The sequence below is a fragment of the Lathamus discolor genome, chromosome 1, assembly GCF_037157495.1.
Source record: "Lathamus discolor isolate bLatDis1 chromosome 1, bLatDis1.hap1, whole genome shotgun sequence".
NCBI classification, from domain to species: Eukaryota; Metazoa; Chordata; class Aves; order Psittaciformes; family Psittacidae; genus Lathamus; species Lathamus discolor.
This window is the reverse complement of record NC_088884.1, coordinates 141,055,246-141,074,126: the sequence shown is the minus strand read 5'-3', so window position 1 is coordinate 141,074,126 and position 18,881 is coordinate 141,055,246. Positions and strand designations below refer to the sequence as shown.

Here is an 18,881-nt window from a genome sequence, read left to right as displayed (position 1 = left end):
GAAACCTAAGCCATGAGGAACAGGGGAGGGGGGAGAACAGAGAAACAAGTCTCACTAGCTGTACTTTGTAAAGGCAGAGAGAAAGGCAGGGCTGCTTTTTTAATAAGTAAAAGTTTGACCACTGATCTTGGAACCAGACATGCTTTGAGCAAAAAATGCCCTGCTTCAGCTGAAGTAACCTGAACACCAGAGCAGTGGAAGGTTATCAGCTATGGTATGGGAATTCACTGCTCCCTCCACCACGGCAGGCAGGGAGGGAGGGAGGGATGCAACAATAATCCCAGGATACCCAACATGTTTTAACATCTGCCAGCCTTTATTACAGGTCCTACTATAAATGCTTGGTTTGGCTTGCTTACAGAGCAGATTTAACAGAGTATTAGAGTAGCTTTTGCCAAGTTACTGCTCTTGCAGCATATCAACACCAGAAATATAGGGAAAAAAAAAAGGAGTTCTGAGCCATACAGCTATTATCAAACATAACAGTAATTATCCATGATTTCTTTACAGTGAGAGAAACAATGCTTCTGGAAACACAGTCCAGTGTTACTTCACGTTACAATTATCTTACACATTGCTGCTGGGTGGTTCGGAAGATGATCTTAGGCTTTTACACAACTGCCAGCTGGTACCAAGTTTCAGAAGCTACATGAGCCATTTCTCTAACTGCATGTTTTGCTGTGGTTTCTAAGGAAAGCAGCCACATCTTAACTTCATAAACTAGAGGGGTGCTTTGTTTAAAAGAGCATGAGGACAAGCCCTGAAGTTCTTCTCCTAGTTAAGAAATCCTGCTTTTACAACCATCTTCCTTTGCTATTGCCCCTTCAGTTTTTCCATAATCCCATGTTAAAGCACTAAGGTCTCACAGAACTCCTAGTTATAAATTCAGCACAGGTCTCATGACTGTCTCATTTTTGTTTCCGATTAAGTTTCATGTTTAGTGACATACAAAAAGAGAATGTCAATCACATCATTCTGTCAGTTTGTTTAACAAAGCAGCCATAAAACATTTTAAGAAACATTAATCTTCCTTGCAATCAGAAAAACATCAAATTGAGTTCTGGGAATGTTATTTCAATCTGACACATTTTAAAAGAAGGAACAGCCTTTTTTAGCATCACTGCATCGATCTACTACACCATATGAAGCTTAATTAAATGTTATGCAACTAAAGAACTCCATCTTCCAGTGGCTTCGAGTCTTCAGGTCAAATCAACAAAGCCAGGGTTCATTTAAGAATAGTTTTAAATTTTTTTTCCTGCTTTATCAGTAATATTGATGTCCCCTTCATTTAAAAGGATGTCAAGTACTTATGCCTTACTACAACATGTGGCAACCTACTGCAGATGTGCAGCTTGTAATGGAAATTCAGTTTGTAATGGAAATTCTTAGCTTGTAATGGAAAAAGTAATGAGAACCAACTCCAGTATTCTTATAAATCAGCCAGATAATCTATTTCATTTCCCTGCATTATTTTACAGTTCATTTTAAACTTTACCTGTTGGGCAAGACTATAGCACTATAAGAACTTCAGCTGACAGAGAGAAGTGTAAACTTGGTGGCAAGTACAAAATCTCACCACTGACCACTCCTATACTAACTAGTCTTGGTCAAAAATGCGTATCTTCTATTCACTTGCAATATTCTTGGCAACATGTGCCTGGCCCCAGACCAGTTTTACTTTCACAGACACACAAGTAAAACAGTACATCTTGCCTGGCATTTACAATTACTCTATTTGGCAAGACTTTGGTAGGACTTAATTAACACAGTCTGTATCATACTATTTATAGGCTTGTATTAAAGCTGGGTTTGCTTTGTATTCCCATTTTTACAGTGAAAAGCAGTGCTGCTGTGGGATTGCATTTTATTAAGAACCCCATAAAAAAATATTTTCAGAGCACAGGAGCCCATTACACAATTCTCATCAAGAATTACCTGCTGTAAGATCCTATAGACAAAGGCTCAACAGCATTAAACCCCATCTCTATGTGCACTACTCAAGCCTTCAAAGCAGGCATACAAGTCACCTCCAATTATTTCCCTGGCAACTGTACCCTGAAGAAGATGGCTTATGATTCATAGTGCTGCAAAAGCTTCTGGAGCTCACTCTTTCAGCCTGTGGTAAGGTTCTCCTACATATGCAAGGTAAGTATTGCTGTATCCCAAAGGCATGCTCTACTGTTCAACTGTTCAGACTGGATTCATTCCACAATCCCAGTGGTGAACTGAAAGAATGCTGTCACCAAGAAACTAAATAAGCTGACTCTCAGAAGGCAAGGGAAGTGCCAGTACAAGTTTTACCCCTTGCTGCCCTTCAGAAAGGATCTGCTGCTCCCCCTTTCCTAAGAGAGTTAGAGTGATCCCACCAGAATGAACTTGCTGAGTCTTTACAACTTAAGCCACAAGTTACTATCCAGGCTTTGATTAAGTCTGCAGGAGAAACAGGGCAGGAATAGGAGTACAGCACCTAGCTCCTCCATCTCCTGATGCCTCAGGAAAACTGACCAGCCTTGCACATTCCTAATAGGAGCAATGTTTCAAACAAGAGCTTAGCAGTTCATCCATCTACTTCAAACCCAAGAGGACAGCTCACATCCAGAGGCACTACTATTGCAGCTGTGTGCGTTTCTGAAATACATCCCAATTTTCTGGAGCCTCTACTCACCCTCCCTCTTAAGATGATTCCTGAAGTGGTGCTGTGCTACCCTGAACACAATTCAGGAGAAGAGATCTTTGAGCACAACCTGTCAGTACCCCAAGGACAGGTGACCAGCCTCCCCTCTCAGGTGTTGCAGGGGCAGAGGTAGCCAGGAGGATGCCCACCTGCAAGGACAGGGTGATCTACCAGTTGGACTGCAATGCTTACAAATACTACAACTGTATCACAGAGTTGTCCCTGCTCTGTGGGTGTTGTATGAAAGCAGCTTATGAATCAAGAAGAGATGCATGATGAAAGATGACAGTTTAAGCCCCCGCAATTCCCCAGTCACTTTGAGTGGCTTCTGATGTGCTCCTCACAGAAGGATGGGACAAAAAGCCTGAGGCATATTTGCCCAAAGTGCTGAGTGATCACTGCATAGTTAGTCCCTATGTGGAAGCCATTAACATGCAGAATCTGAAAGCACCTGGTTCAAAGATACAGCTATTTCAGTCAGATAACTGTTTCATATAAAAATTTCAGTAGATAATACAAGTTCCTTAAATCTTCAAATATCTGTCCTAAAGCTTAAATTGTAACTACATTTCTGTGGGTAAATAGTTTAATAGCACTCATTACCAAGACGACACTGATCTTGTGCTCTGTTTAACCATTGATACAGCATAACTGAAGGCACATCTGTTGAATAAATTCAGAAGGTATTACATGACTAGCTAAAGGATAATTCTCCAACATCTCAACACTATGATTATTCAGCTAAGACATCTATGTTTTCTAGTCTGAAACCTGTTCACGGTCATCCTCCGTCCTCCCCTCCGTTTCACAACCCCATGCAACAAGCCAAATGCAAACTCTGTCATCTCAAGGATTTTAATCTCACTGGCCAATTGAAAGTAATAAAAACAAGTAGAAATAAAGTAATAAGGAAAAAAAAAAGATAACACAGGAAGTATTCATTCCTGCTAATTAAATGAGGTAGCAAGCTGACTAATTTATGGGCTGAATTTTTATTTTTCATAATTTAACAGCAGGGAATAATTTTTGCAGATTCATTAAGAAAGCTGCTTTCAGATGAAGTATGTAAGCAGAAAGGAATGAAAAAGAGCCATCAGGTAGCTTCAAAGCCAGTATTTGCTTTCTGCTTGGACCAACACCGAATTAGGTAATTCTGCTTAAACTGAATGTTAAAACAAGCAGAATGCTCCTCTGCTGAAGAGGGGTTGTATTGGAAAGACTTGCCCCAGGAATCTGATTACATCAGTAATTTATGTTGCTGCACATGGAATGTAGGCAAGACAACTACAGAATCATAAGTCAAGATCTGCCAGTGGATCAGCTTCTAGCTGCCAGTCCACTGCCATTAGTTACATGATAAGATACCTGTGGAACTACATGGCCTCCCAACAGAGGCAGTTTAGACTGCATCAGTGCCAACTGATCCCAACCTGAATAGGGGTGTTATTGTTGCAGTCAGCTCTATTTTAGGGCTCAACCCAAATCCTTCCAAATTCATTTAGCACTTATCTTTTTACTTCAATGCCAGTTAAGAGCAAGCATTTAGCTGGGTAAAGAATTACCTGATCACTCTCCATAACAAGACTGAAGTAAAAAGATACTTTTTCTTTTGTTTTCATATAATTTGAAACATTCAAAATGCAGTTTAGGAACACTTCCGGAAGCAGAAATCTGCAGTTCGAAGGTAACTTTTCCATTTAAAAGATGATTCATTATTAAAAACAGATCTGTACCATCTTCAGTAACAAAAAAAAAAAAGCTATAAAAATAGAGATTTGAAATTAGACTGAATTCACATGTACCAGGTACCATTTCTAGTGTAAAATTGGTTTCATTTATGAAAATATCTTTCCTTAAAAAAAGCATAGGCTTACAGCTATTATCACTAAGAAGGTCCACAGAATTCCTTCAGCACCTATCAAACATTATACTCTCGGTTTTTTGACAGGTGGGTCCTGCAGGCTGAATTTAGGAATTTCACATGAAGATGCAAAAGGAATTCTTTTGGCTGACACCTTCTTCCCGATTGTTTCGATCTGAAAGAGAAAACACATTTCATAAGTGGCAAGCTAAGCTGAGCATGTTGGCCTATGAGGAAAACTATAAATCACATTCAGGACCATGACACTATAATAATACAAGACACAAAGCACAGCATGCCCAGGGACAGTTTTTCTGGGATTGAAGTTGCAAAAAGGTTTTTGCTAAACACAGCCTTCCACAGGTACCTAATTTGCCTATTTAAAGCTGCATCTTGCTAATTTGAAAATTCATGTGCCTCATCTTCCATAGGACTACCAGAACAGAACAGAAATCATAAAATGATTGAGTGTTAACAGAATGTGGGTTCAGCCTCCTTTGTCTAAAAAATTATATCCAGTAAATTCAGATAGAAGATTCCCCCCCCCCCCCTTAATGTAGTGGGTTGTGTTTGAAATAAGGCTAAAGGCAGTCAACTCTGTGCAAGAGAAAGCACATAACAAAGCCAACACACACAAGCCAGGCACTGCAATATTCTAAGAGCGAGACAGGTTCTCATAATTTCTAGGTCAGACTAATGTAAATCACCACAGACAGAGCTTGTGGAGGATAAAACACCAAGTAACAAAACAGTTCAGAGACCCAGCAAGCAAGGAGAGCTGTGGCTTTCCTCTTTTGGTGTTTTGCATCTGACCTGTGCTCCTTAAGACAAAAATATTTCAGCTATTTAAAGTTTCACTGAATTTTGATGAATATATTTTAGAGAGACATCTGAGTTAAGAGTTGTTCAAACAGTCATGTGAGGTATAAGTACTGTATTTGCCCATAACAGCTTTAACTGGCTGGTTAAATCAGTTTATACAAGCCTGTTCATGAACAGTGTAAATAAGCGAGTAGTTTAAGCAGGAGAAAAAAACATCAGTAAAGAATCCTGTAGCCATCATTCAAGTAATCACAATACTCAGGAGTACACAGAATAAAACAACACACATCTGATCTGGCTTGTAGATTTTGTTGTGATTGTGTCTAGGTGAAATGCTTCTATCAGGTTATTCACAGATTTGGTGATTTATTATTAATCAAATTCTGTCGATGCTAGAAGTGCTTCAAGCCCTGCAATCAAGGCTCACTCTGCATTCTCTACTTGAAACCTGAGCAGATTTTCCCAAACCAGAAATTACTTCACCTATAATTACAGAGCTTCACACTCATATTCCCCAAACTGAGCTTCACTGTGGAAACAGGATATAATTGAAATGGTAGGTGTGTTTAAAGTTTTTAAACTCTAGGTTGAATAAAAGAAACCCCACAATATAACAGCTCAAATCCATAAATTTGGAGTGTATGTAACGGAACTGCTATTGGCATCAGGCTGTCTATACAATAGTTTTTAAACAAGGGCAGTTAAAAAGACTTGGGACCTAGAAAATTAGATTTTTGGGGCTGCCCTTTTAAGACAAAATCCTTATTATTTCACACAGAAAATATAGGTCAATTGTTGAATGTCTTCATAATGACATTCTGGGTTAAAAATCCAGCTAATAAACCTGGATGACAAACTGGATTCTGGAAAGCAAACTCACAAACTGGTTAAAAATTCAACTAGAATTTCAAAAGAAAAGTTACCCAAGAGCTATGAAATAGAGCTTCTGATTTGGGACGTCTTTAAAGACACAGACCCACAGAAGTTCCTCAGAAAAACATCATATGGGTTATAATTTGATATATAATTTGCTATTAGCTTAGCAAAATGCTTAGTTAAGAAGCTTTGGGCCCTCTCTTGGGTGTAAACACAGACCATTGCTTTGATCTTCTGGCTGACATTAATCAGTCCTCTCTAGCTTCCCATGTAACACTTCTGAAGATAAGTCAGTGAAATGCTGAAGCATCTTCACATACAAGGCTTTCAACTCCAGTGGCAGCCAGCCTTGTGCAGAACTCAGGGAAAGTCCAAAGCTTCTTTTAATCTGTCCAAGTGGAGGATCTCACTGGCTGGTAAACATGTTACCTGCACTACACCTTGTCTGGCTTAAAGCTGCAGGTAAACCTGCTTTATGTCTTTTGTGAAGAACTAAAAGGGGCTTACGGCTTCCATTTACTTCTGAAGGAAGCATGTTCTGCTATTCTGTTACTGTCAGTTTTAGACATTGCCTTTTTCATTTGGTGATGTTCAAGTAAGTTTCCAGGTACAGGGTGTGGCACAGGTTATAACACACAGCAAATGCTAAGCTCAGCCCTTCTGATGGGTGGTAGCAGCAAAGACCACAGGACTTGAGGAAACAGTGAAGGGGTTAGTTTTGGAGGCAATTATCCTGCTGGTTATCTAGAACAAATTTAAGAATGAGATTTAGCAGGTTTTTACACCTATCTCAATCTGAATGATTTCCACAGTCCAAAGGGCAGAACAGCATTCAGATATTGGTTCAACTTAATGGTCTTTTCCAACCTAAAAATCCACAGATTCTATGATTCTAAGGCATGCTTATACTACTGAATAAGTATCCTAGTCTGATGCAGCTTGGATCTTAACACAAGTAATCTATGGAAACAGTAAGGTAATGGAGGAAGACAGCGCTAGTGAGGAGACTGAGGTACAGATAGGTTTAGATCTAAATCCTCACCTGAAGAGGATTTTTTCAATTGCTACTCAGTCACTACAGAAGGAGAGAAAAGAAGGAAGAAAGCAGACAGAAAGAAAAGTAAGCAGCGTCACCCAGCTGATTACCTGGAAGCCAATGACTTGTAGCTCATTGTGAAGATCATCCAGAAGTCTCCTACCATCAAAGATAAATGCAGGCTTCAGCATCTTCTTATGAATACGTTCATAATCCAACTCCTGTAAAAGGCAATCAAAGCAGGTAGAATAAAGCAGTAGCATAACACTCCCTCTTTTTGCTTTAGTTTAAATTGAAGATAAGATTTACCTTAAACATGTCCCATTCAGTGCAAATTACAAGGGCATGAGCTCCATCACAGGCTTCATAGGGGTCTTTACTGATAGTGACCAACCGAGACACTGTAACAGAAGGAAAAATAAAAGTTCTATTCTGCACACATACCTAGCACGAATCTGCTGCACTACTGGCAAACGAGTCTTCTTCCTTGCCCTACACAAAACCCAGGTTTCAAGTCACTTACCCAGAGATGTTTACAATCAAGATATTTATCACTTTGATTTCACTTACTTGAGTGAAAACAGCTTGCACCCAGCATCCAAACAGAGTCAGAGCCCTTAAGTGTTGAAGTTAAGCATTCAAATTTGATTTAAACAGTCAAGAGCATCTCTAGAATTAGAAGTTACTATGGAGTGTTCACATACCAACTCTCACAAAGGTCACTGCCTCTACAACACAGCACATCACAGTTTGTATTTAACCCCATTCACACAACAAAAGATACACATGGCTCACTAGCAGCTGCCTTCATCCTGACTGCCTCAGCAGCTCCCCCTCTAACTCAAAGGCATGTCAAAAAACATAATACCCTTCACTCCATCACAGCTCATTTTCCACCATTCTCTTCACATCTGATCCATCCTTCTCCCCCCATTCATCATCTCCATTCTCCCCCTCTCCAATATGAAAATGGAACAAAAATTAATTTCTAGAGATTTTCCAAGAAGTTTCTAGTCATAGATGATTACTTGAGGAAGAGTTACAGTAATCCTCTGACCTATAACAATCTTTAGTAAGTGTAACCAACAGCACACCATCATCATGGTGAAAACCTGAAGATAAATTTACAGTATTTAAACCAACTTGTGTGTTTTGAGAGTAGGGTGGGAAGGGAAGGAAGAAAATAAACTTTACATGAGCATTCTTACCTTGGTTATCTTCTGAGACACCCAGATGTGAGAGATCCAAGATTATTTGGTCCTTAGGTACTTTAGGATCATAGATATGGAGTTTTGCTCCTTCATCCATTAAATACTTGCTAATATAGATACTGGATGACTCCCTAGGGAAGCGAATCAATCAATTAAAGAACCAGGTGGCATGTTGTAAGCAATTAAAAGTCTTCAAATGTCATGATATGTTATGCAATGCCAGAGCTTTTATACCAGGTTTATACTAAAAATCATAGTGGTAATCCATGCCAGCAGTAAATTAGATGTCTTGAGGGACATCAAGAAGATTAATACAAAAAAACAAGCTTACATCTGTCTTGCTGAATCATGCCACAGAGTTACTAAGCCTCAGGACATCTTTTGACCATAATTAACAAGGCCTCTAGCTTGTAAGCATTCCCCACAAACTGCAGCTGGACAGTTGTATCAAGTTTGAGCTTTGCAGGAAAACAGAAGTAACCACCTTTGGGAAACAAAGCTGAAACTTCGGCTTCATATGGTAATTTTGAACCATTTGAGAAAACATTTGCATTCTTTTCTGTGGAGAATGGAAGGGCTCTGTCAAAAAAAAAAAAATCTCTCTCTGCTTACACAGGTTAATAAGGACTAGAGTGATCTGCTCTAGAATCTGAGCCATTCAAGTATGCTGTAGAGGTCAAGAATCAATTGTCTCACCCAGCTGAGAAAGACTAATACTTGTTACAAATCAACTCAGTCACAACAGTTTAAGGGTCCCATATCTGATCTGGCTTTATTAATGCAATTCAGCTGGGGGGTTTAACTGCGTAGCTGGTGACAAGTGGAGGGAATCCACATTAATGAACAGAATTTGCTTTCTTACCTTGTGTCCCCAGTATCCTTTTTGAATGCAAACCCTAAAATAGCTATCTTCTTATCAGCAACAGTATTAAACAAACTGTCAATGATGCGGGAAGCAAATCTTCTTCTCTGATAGTCATTCATGTCTATTACCTGAAATTACATCAAACATGATAGTACAGAAGGAAGCAATTTCAAACTACAAACAGATTCTATTAACAATCAAGCCAAGCTACCTACACAAGTTTAATACAGGCTTAAAAGAGAAAGCTAAATGTTTATGCTGTGTCATAAATTAACTGTAGATTTATCTTTGGATTACTTATCAAATCCTATTTTAATCAGTGACTACATATGCTAATGCATGATAGCATGTGTGCATAATGTAGTGCAAAGGCTAGCATTTTTTCAGACTGCTTGGTTTTTAAATCTATACCTTACTGTGTTCTAGGCAGAATCACAGAAAGCAATTTCAGTGTTAAGAGTACTCGGTGTCACATAGATATCCCATTGCCAGACGTACACTTATTTGTCATACATAGCAACTGTGAAAATGTTTTTAGCCTTTTTAATCCACACAAGGTCCATGCAGTATGTTAGCCTCTTTCCTGATGGGATTGCAAGCCTCTCCCCCATAGACTAGATGTCTTAATGAGGTACGTTTTTAAGACGTAAATCTGTACCTCTTTAGAGGCAGACAGCGTAAAACAACATGTCTTTCTTGTTCCAAGCAATTCATGTAAGAATTAATTGTTGCAAGCAAGTAACTAGACTGCTGACTAGCCCCTGGCTGGAGGTCAAACTATCTGAACAGGATGCCCAGTGGCTTTCTACATCACAGATAATGCAAGAAGCTGACAAGTCACAGACAGCACTCTGATGGCAGAGTTCTACAAGCAGTTAAGGGAAATTATGAGCGAGATCAAACCAAGCTTCAGACAATTGGAAGGGTGTATTAAAGACATTCTGTTGCAAAGCCAACAGAGCTTAAGTAACCCCTTCAACAGTACCACATGGCCATGATGACCCAGGTAACAGTGTAAGAAATACTGGATTTAAGCATGGATGTGGCACAACTGACCAAAGATGAAGTAGTAATTAATATTGGCAGGTTATTTATTTGACACCAGACTGGGATGGAGAAAGGGGGGGGGGGGGGGGGGGGGAGGGAAAGCTAACCAAAAGGAGTATTAAAAAAAAAAAAAAAGAAAAAAGCTGCTAATAAGGTAGGCAAATCATGTGCTGGATATTTCGGGGGCATCTGCTAGGCAGCCTTAATGCCTTAATCACCATAGCCTAAAATCAGGAAAATAAACCAAAGCTGTTCTTTTGACCATGCCACACAAGTTAAAGCTGCCTCCTCAGTCAGTACTGGGGAGAGGGGTGAGGTCCTTTCACCAGTTAGTAGGGAAGCACTTGATAGTACAGGCTGGTCATCCTGGAACTGCTGCATTGGTGCCAAGCCTGAGGCCATGCCCATCTTCCCAACCATCCTTAACATTAACCAGGGAGCAGCAGCAACCATGTTCATTTATAAATTACTGCCAAGTTTAAAAGTGCTGCCAAGTTGTTTCAGAAAAGGCATTGTAAAAGTAGACCCTGAGGAAAAAAGAGAAGCTTTGAATTCAAAGTAGATGGAGATAACCAAGCACAAGGGGAATACTGGACTCCAGACATACTTGTGGTTCACATTTTCTACTGCTACTTCTAGACAACTTCCCAATCCATTTGATCCAGACAATTTAATTCACCAAAAAAACCCTAAGCACAAACAAGTATCAAATGCCAGTGTTAGGCTGAGGGCCCTAAAATGTAGAGATGATCAATATCTATTCCTTAAAGCTGAAGCGCAGATTACACGTGAACAATGCTCAAAAGCTCAATGCCTGATACCTGAAAGCGTAAGAAATACAACTCCCTCAAAAAACTGGTGAAGAACTTGTACCTGTTGCCAGTAGCGGGCTACTTCAGGTAAGTTCAGTGCCTCACAGAGGTACACTAAATTCAAGACATCCTTCTGAAAACAGCTACCTCCAAACCCTGAAAGAGAAAATGGTTATTTGACAGGTGGCTAAGGTACTACTGTAAACCAGCCACTGGAATCAAGTAATGTTTTTTGCAGTCAGGCACAGTCAGCATTATGTGTCGTCCCCCCCAAGTATTTTGCTTCTAGCAAAAGAAATGTTATGAATCTCTCAAAATCCAGCTCTCAGACTTAAGTAGTCAGTTACAGAAGCCTTAAAATCTGCTTCAGGTCCCACTGAGGTCAATGGAAGTTTTAACCCAGTCTCATGAAAACATATGGTAGCCCCTAGATTTTTTGTTATTACAAGTGGGTAGACAAGGCTCCTAAATTTTTGCTCTCCCTCTACCTAGAGATTTAGATTAACATTTCTCAGAACAAGTATGTTAATCAGAGTTCCTTCCTCCCTCATCACCAAATGGATAGCTAATCACTGCCAAGAACCAAAGATCACCATAGCCAGGGGAGAACTAAGACAATTAACAGTGGGATCTTTGACCCCTAACTTTGCTCAGCAGAGTCCCAGAAGCAACATGTTGTAAAAGAAATTATAATAACCCAATAGGAATTTTGGTAATGTTTTTGCTATCTGCTTTTCACTCTTGCATAGGCTCTAGGAGAGGTTATATTTAATAAGGTTAAAGTCATACATTCTTTTTAACATGAAGACTGTAGCCATATAGATATGCTTTAGTCTTATTCTGTAAGTTTGGAAGTTTGATGTATCACAACTTTATCACATCTTACCCTCTAGTATATCTGAACAACTGAATTCATTCTACAAATTAGAAGTTGCCATCACACACTCTGACCTAGAGGCATCCCCTTCCTCAGGCCACTGGCATCAACCCCTGAACAAGACTGCAGCAGTTACAATCAGGAAAACATTTTGGAGAGCACTATCATCAGTGATGCTTCAGAAGATAAAGTTGTGGCTTTTCTTTCCAGAGTCTCAGGCAGGATAAACCATATACTCTGAACTCTCAACTTTCAGATTGCCAGCTTCTAGAGCAACCTCAGTCCTAGACATACTAGCAGAAAACCAAAGTGATTTATGCTAGTACTCTGCAGCAATAGTTTCATACTCTTATGCTGTAGAAGATTTTAGAGCATCAGATCACTTACTTCAAAACACTTCTAGTAGACTTATTGCACTATTAAACAGAAGTCCAGAAAGAAAAAAAACCCAACCCCCAGATTTTTCATTTACCAACACTGGCTTTGAGAAACTTATTTCCAATTCTTTGGTCTGTTCCAATAGCTCTTGCTACTTCTTCAACATCTGCTCCTGTTGCTTCACACAGAGCACTGATCGAGTTAATGCTGCTGATTCTTTGGGCAAGGAAGGCATTAGCTGCCTGTAGATAAAACACATAACAAGGAGAACTTACATTTTTCCAGAAATCAAGATGCCCACAGACCTGAGTTACTACTTGAAGGATTACTTGAAGTCTGTAACTCTGCTGAGATACAAAAATGGTAACATAAGCACTTTGATACATAAATGCCAGTTAATGGCACCCAAGCAAAATAATGTAGTTTTTAACTTGCAGAGTTCTAACTGTTTCATGATGGTAACCCGTTTCCAGAGCACTGGAAGTTTACGCTTAGTAATAAATAACACAGCAATAAAAGTGAGGAAAGGATTTCAGGGAAAGTTTATATCATCTGTTAGCTCAGCTGAAATAACTGGAAAAGATGAATATCCTTTGACATACATACTGGGTCCTCCCAACTATGTTTGTCTTTCCTAGCTGCACCACTCAGCATCAGTGAACTTCTAAGTCTCACTCTGAGTCTTCTTTGTCTCCCTTACACCCATTGCTCATTGCAGACAGCAGTGGTGAGTAACACTAACCAGTTTAGAAAGTTCTGATGACCACGTATTGGTTGTGAGGATTTTTTCTTTGGGCACCCAGTGCTCATAAACAGCACAAAGAGCACGGACAGCTTTCTGTCCCTCTGGAGAATCATCTCCACCGATAAGCACTCTATCTGGATTCTTCAGGTCCTTGATGGCTGTTCCTTCTGCAAGGAACTCTGGGTTAGACAGCACCTAGAGCACAGAAAGAACAACAGGTAACAGCCAAAAGAAACAACCAGCCTTTAAATATACAACTCCAAGATTACACTTACCTGCAAATCTAAGTTAGGCTTAGTATTAGCATCAAATATTCTACGAATGCTCTCCGCAGCACGTACTGGAACTGTGCTTTTCTCAGTGACAATTTTATAGCCATTTGAATTTTGTACAATTCGTCTAGCACAAGCTTCAATGTATTTCAGATCAGCTGCTCGTCCTTTTCCCATCCCATAGGTCTTTGTTGGAGTGTTAACCTAGTTACAAATACATGGAGGGGGAAGAAATTTTACACAATAGGTGCAATTGTTAAAATGAGACAGACATTTTCCTTCCCAGAGTCCAGCTTGCTTCTAGCCCATAATCTTTCTCCAGATGAACAGCTACTGGCTTTCTCCATCACCCATTTTGTCACGTAAAGCAAGCTCAGTGGCCTCTATTCAAATAGAGCTTAAACAAGAGCAATTCATAGAAGCTTCATAGGCTGCAGTGAAGCTTATTCTAGAAACACCAGCAATTTTTTCATGATTAGTGCCAGCCACTTTTTGTTTCTTGTCCCATGTTAGGAGCATGATACACAATCATGAAGCTAGTGAAGTAGAGTTACAGATTTCAGTGCTAAGTAGGTTTAAACTAAGTGCAGAGCTGCTGAAAATTGCTATACTGAAGTAAACAGAAAAGGCAACATGAGGGAAAACACGTCACTTAAATTAAGACAGAGGGTCCTTTTTATTACAAGCTGAAAGAAGTGGCAACAACATGCAAAAATCAACAGCATGTTTTAAGCCAAGGACAGGTGGCAATATATGGGCTGTATTAGTGGCAATCCTCCAGAAAAGTAGCATTCATTTTAGACTTAATGAATGGAGAAAATTACTGTCAGAAAGAGCTCTGTACTGAGGTGCCCTAACAAAGAGGAGCTCTCAAGAAAACATGAGTGAAGTAACAAAAAAATGAACTGTGGCCTACCAAGATGAATAGCAAGCAGTCCTTTTGCATTCTGCATTAGGAACAGCTGTCTAGATTACAAAACATCACACTATTTATGTTTGACTGGATACCTCTAAGTGGTATCAACAGGTTAGAAATACTAAAGATAGAAAATACTAAAGCCAGCCCCCCCCCCTTTTTTTTTTTTAAAGCTTCTAGAAATAAGTTATCTTTGTAACCAAATAATCAGGATGACTTTGCATCCCTGCCTAGGAACCATATCATTACTAAAGTCCCACAGATTTCAGTAGTACACTGCAATGATACACACTATATTCTACCCTAAGACCCCAGACATCTAACCAAACTATTTATCAACATTTTCATTTTGATTTAGAGCCTGTTTCTTTGTCAAATGTTCTACTGGCTATAAGAAACACAAAAAGAAAATAAGCTTACTTAACACTTTTTCCACAGTACCCAAAAAGACAAGGAGAAAACTGCAACACAATACATTTCTAACTGAATCTATATGACAGAAAAAGGCTTCTTCCTAATGTAAGAGAAACAATGATTTGATAAGAGAAAAACAAACAAAAAAAACAATCGCCCAACAAAAAAGACAAACACACCACACACAACCACCTTCTCCCCCTCAACTTACAGAAATAAATACAAGATCAGCTTCTCTAATGGCATCATCAATACTGGTGGAAAAGAAGAGGTTTCTTCCTCGACAGGATTCTACCACTTCTTTTAACCCTGGCTGGAAAAAAAAAAGGCAGTCAAGATTAATGCAGTTAGAAGAACAGTAAACGACATGCCCAAACTGACATTTCAGATACAGAAGGACTTTCTACTTCCCCTCAGTATGGCACATTTTCAGTCTGCCAGATGTGAAGTAAAGTTTCTGTAGATTTGCATAGTGAAATAAATAAACCCCTTTCTTATTCAAAATACTCAAAAGCTGTCTTGAAAAGCTTTCAATCACACTGAATTTTTACTTGCACAACTAGATTTTAGACTCCAGTTATTCCCATGCTCAATTCTATTAGCATGAGCAGCAATTAAAGAAATACCGGTAATGATTAAACTCAAGAAGTCTTAAAATATTCTTTAGGCTGCAAAGAAAATCGGTGGTTCCAACTCTCCTTTTCTCTCAGCTACACATTCCATGATCTCCCCAACATCAGATCTAAAACTGATTTAATGCAAAAACCCACAAAGAGGTCTGCCACCAAATTAGCAAGCCCAGATCCAGTGAAAGAAAGGGAGTGGAGACACACAGGAAATGAAGACCACTCCTTCTGGCAGCCACACATCTTTGAACCAAATTGAACTTATCATGGCACCACACCTGCAGTGTGGAAGAATCACAGGTACCATTGGATGAGATTCTTTGCAGTGACACATACTGTACTATAACAATTCGCCTTCTCTTAAGGCCTCCACTCAGTCAAGAGGAGCAAGAGTTCATGTGTACATGATCAATCCTCTGTGTTAGAATGGTCTACAACATTATTTAACAAAGATATAGTTGTCATAGATAAAAGAAGCCTTTAGTTTTGTTTGAAAAATGAAGTCATATACTGTAACACGGCAATCAAATCTCCACCTTGAGAGTAGCTTATCATGACATGAGAGATCTGAGCAACTGCCAGAAAGGCAAAAGTTCAGTGGGAAGAGAAAAACAAAGCAGAAGCTTTCTTGTGCAAGTAATTTTTGCTGTCTCACTTTATATCAAATGCCTACCTAAAAGGAAAACAAAGGTCAGCACAGGCAGAGTAACACGTAACATTTGATGGGTTGTAACAACCATTGTCTTACTGGGACGTAAATAGAAAGGCAGTCCATTAGACAACTTCTAACACTGGAAATTAAAAAAAAAAACCATACAAAAAGACACAAAAACCTCACTGTGCAATGACTCAATTTTGTAACTGCCTGAACTAATTCTTGGCAGTTTTTGTACATTCTTTGTAAGCAAAGGACACTATTCCAGGAAGCAGATGTTGTGAGGTGGGTTTTTCTTGTTGGCTTTTTTTTTTTTTTAACATGCCAAGACTAGCTCTACTTTAACTCATTCTGTCTAAGTATTTACAGAAAACAATGTACTTGCTTTCATGATCTTTACTGATGTCTCACCTGCTAATCTGAGCATTATACACATTTTCCTTTTGAATATGTATGACAAAGGAGGCCTATTCATCTTCACTTAAAGAGTCACAGTATAGGTTTTGTTTGAAGAGAGAAAAACTGCAATAGTTACAGCACAGATGGGAATCAAAAGACTTATAGGAAAAGAGAAACTGAGTACAAGGCAACACGCCTTGTCTTTTGGAGCCAAGTGAAGGTAAGTTTTCCCTCCTGTTAAAGAAAAGAGCTCAAATGTATAAAATTAAATCTTTCATGCATCTCATGAAAGATTTAAGGAAAGAAAAGAAAGAGACCTATTCTTTAAGTGTGAAAAGGAGTGAACAAACAAGTTCTGAAGAAGAAAAAATCTATTTTAAATGCTTTATATATTCTCAGATTGAAGTAATTCCGTAACAAAGAAGTGACACTGTGATACACTTAAAGTAATCTTTACCTGGCCTAGTCTTCCAGGACCAGATGGGAGGTTTTATGGCACAAGTGAATCAGGAACATGACTGTTCCCTTCTTATAATTGGGTTAAGATGGGCAGCACCAATTGGCTTTTGGCAGTATTCAGAATAGGAATAAGCTCACCACTCAGCATCACACATTCATATAGTGCTACAACACAGCAAATAACATCTCTAAGTAAGAGAACTAGGCTATGACTAAACTGGGTTCTGAAAGAAAGTCAGTGTGATTTAGCACAATTCACTGTATACACATTTTTCCTTAGTAGGCTCCTCATATATTTTCCTTAAATACCTGCCTGCACCAGACATACTAAGATATTTTCAAAATCTGATTTAATGAGCAGTAGCAACAAGCAAATGTTCCAGAATAGTCGTTTTGAAGGACATCACTGTGCTATACTTAAAAAGCTTCAGAGGTGGGCCATGTGGAAATGCCATGTGGTGCGAGGAGGGAAGCCAATGCAACACTGGCTGGAAGAAGAGAGAACAGTGAGAGAAGTTTACCTCATAGATGGGGAGCGTATCCGAATTCCAGGCATTGATTCTGGCCTCATTGACATCCACAACAGTAACTTTGATGTTGGGGCACATCTGTGCAATCACACTACAGGTTGGGCCACCAACATAGCCAGCCCCAATGCAGCAAATCTTCTTAATGTCAAACATGATTGCTTTATTAAGAGGAGGGGGGAAAAAAGAGAATCAGGATTTGAAAATACTTGCCAAAAATTCAAGGAAGTAATAGATAATTAATGATGGGCGATTTTATTGTGCTGGCACAGGGGGAAACGCTTCCTCGCGGCTGATCTCTTGACACGAGCTGCAGTTACTCTCTCCCACCCGGGAAGGCTTCGGAGCCTGCCCCGCTGCAGGGGCGCTGGCACACACAGACCGTTGAGGAAGCGTTTCCTGCGGTCGCTGTGAAGCCTACCAGCACAAATACCGCCCCTCGGGCCGGGGAGTTGCCGATGCCGCGATAGTCCCAGGCACAAGCCGAGGCCGCAGCGTGCGGCACCGGCGCAGCCCCACTGCGGGCAGAGCCGCGCCAAGCCAGGACCCCCGGACCGGGCCTAGCTCCCGGTCCGTCCCCGGAGCCCCTCAGCTGGGAGAGGCGCCACCAGCGCGGAGACCGCAGCTCCGGCCTCCTCCTTGGTGGAGGGAACGGGCAGCAGCCGATCCCACTCCCCTCCCAGGCGGCTCGGGCCGGGGCCGGCCGCCTCCGGCTCCGCCTCGGGAGCCCAGCGAAAGGTTCCTGCCGGCCGCAACCCGGCGCGGCGCGGAGGGGGCGGCGGCGGCGGGCGGGAAAGGACGCCAGCACCCCGGGAGCCCCCGGTGAAGGCAGAGCCTGGACCCGCGGGCGGCACTGAGGCTGCAGCCCAGGGACTTACTGTGGGCGGGCGCGGGGGTGCCGCGCCACCGCGGATCGGGCTGGAACTGCGGTGAGGATGCTGGGCGAGCTCAGCACAACGATCCGCTGCGAGCGGCGCGGCGGCGGCGGCGGCAGCTGCTATTTAAAGGGCCGCCGCGGGGCCGAGGCAGCTGTTTCATCCCGGGGACGCCGAGAGGCGAGTCCCGCCCCGCTCCTTCCCGGGGGCGGGGAAGGTTGGCGCGGAGCCCGCCCGTCCCCCCGCCCCGCCCGCCGCAATGCTGGCGAATGGGCGCCGGACACCTCAGGCGCCGCCGCCGGCCGCACAGGCCCGGCCCTGCCCCGCCACCTCACGGGCGGCGGAGGGGCCGCAGGGTCCCCGGGCCCGGCTGGGGTCTCCGCGGCCTAGCGTCGGGGCTGGGCGGGGGCCGGCCTCGCCGCGGGGGCTTGCCTCAGACCTGAGGGAGGGCAGGAGGGAGGGAGGCGCTCGCCGGCTTCGGGGTGTCCCGTGTCCCGTGTCCCGGTCCACGCTTTCCTCATATGTCACTTG

At 41.4% G+C, this 18,881-nt stretch overlaps 1 protein-coding gene across 1 annotated transcript; it reads right to left on the bottom strand.

Moving 5' to 3' along the window:
- Positions 1–295: 295 nt before the first annotated feature.
- UGDH (UDP-glucose 6-dehydrogenase) lies at positions 296–18,547 on the bottom strand. Its single transcript, XM_065698765.1, has 12 exons — positions 18,354–18,547; positions 17,470–17,636; positions 15,021–15,122; positions 13,483–13,683; positions 13,205–13,402; positions 12,557–12,704; positions 11,269–11,363; positions 9,346–9,476; positions 8,481–8,614; positions 7,582–7,673; positions 7,383–7,493; positions 296–4,713 (listed from the first exon to the last, which is right to left on the bottom strand). The coding sequence occupies exons 2-12, from the start codon at positions 17,629–17,631 to the stop codon at positions 4,603–4,605; spliced, it is 1,485 nt and encodes a 494-aa protein (XP_065554837.1). The 5' UTR covers positions 17,632–17,636; positions 18,354–18,547; the 3' UTR covers positions 296–4,602.
- Between the last annotated feature and the right edge of the window lie 334 nt (positions 18,548–18,881).

What these genes read in the sequence shown, in the direction of transcription:
- UGDH (XM_065698765.1), bottom strand. Translation starts at nt 17,631, where the DNA reads ATGTTTGACATTAAGAAGATTTGCTGCATTGGGGCTGGCTATGTTGGT. An exon ending in CTGATCTTGTATTTATTTCT is followed by an intron (nt 13,684 to 15,020) that starts GTAAGTTGAGGG and finishes ATTTGTAACTAG; the next exon opens with GTTAACACTCCAACAAAGAC. An exon ending in TGTCTCAGAAGATAACCAAG is followed by an intron (nt 7,674 to 8,480) that starts GTAAGAATGCTC and finishes CTTCTGTTACAG; the next exon opens with TGTCTCGGTTGGTCACTATC.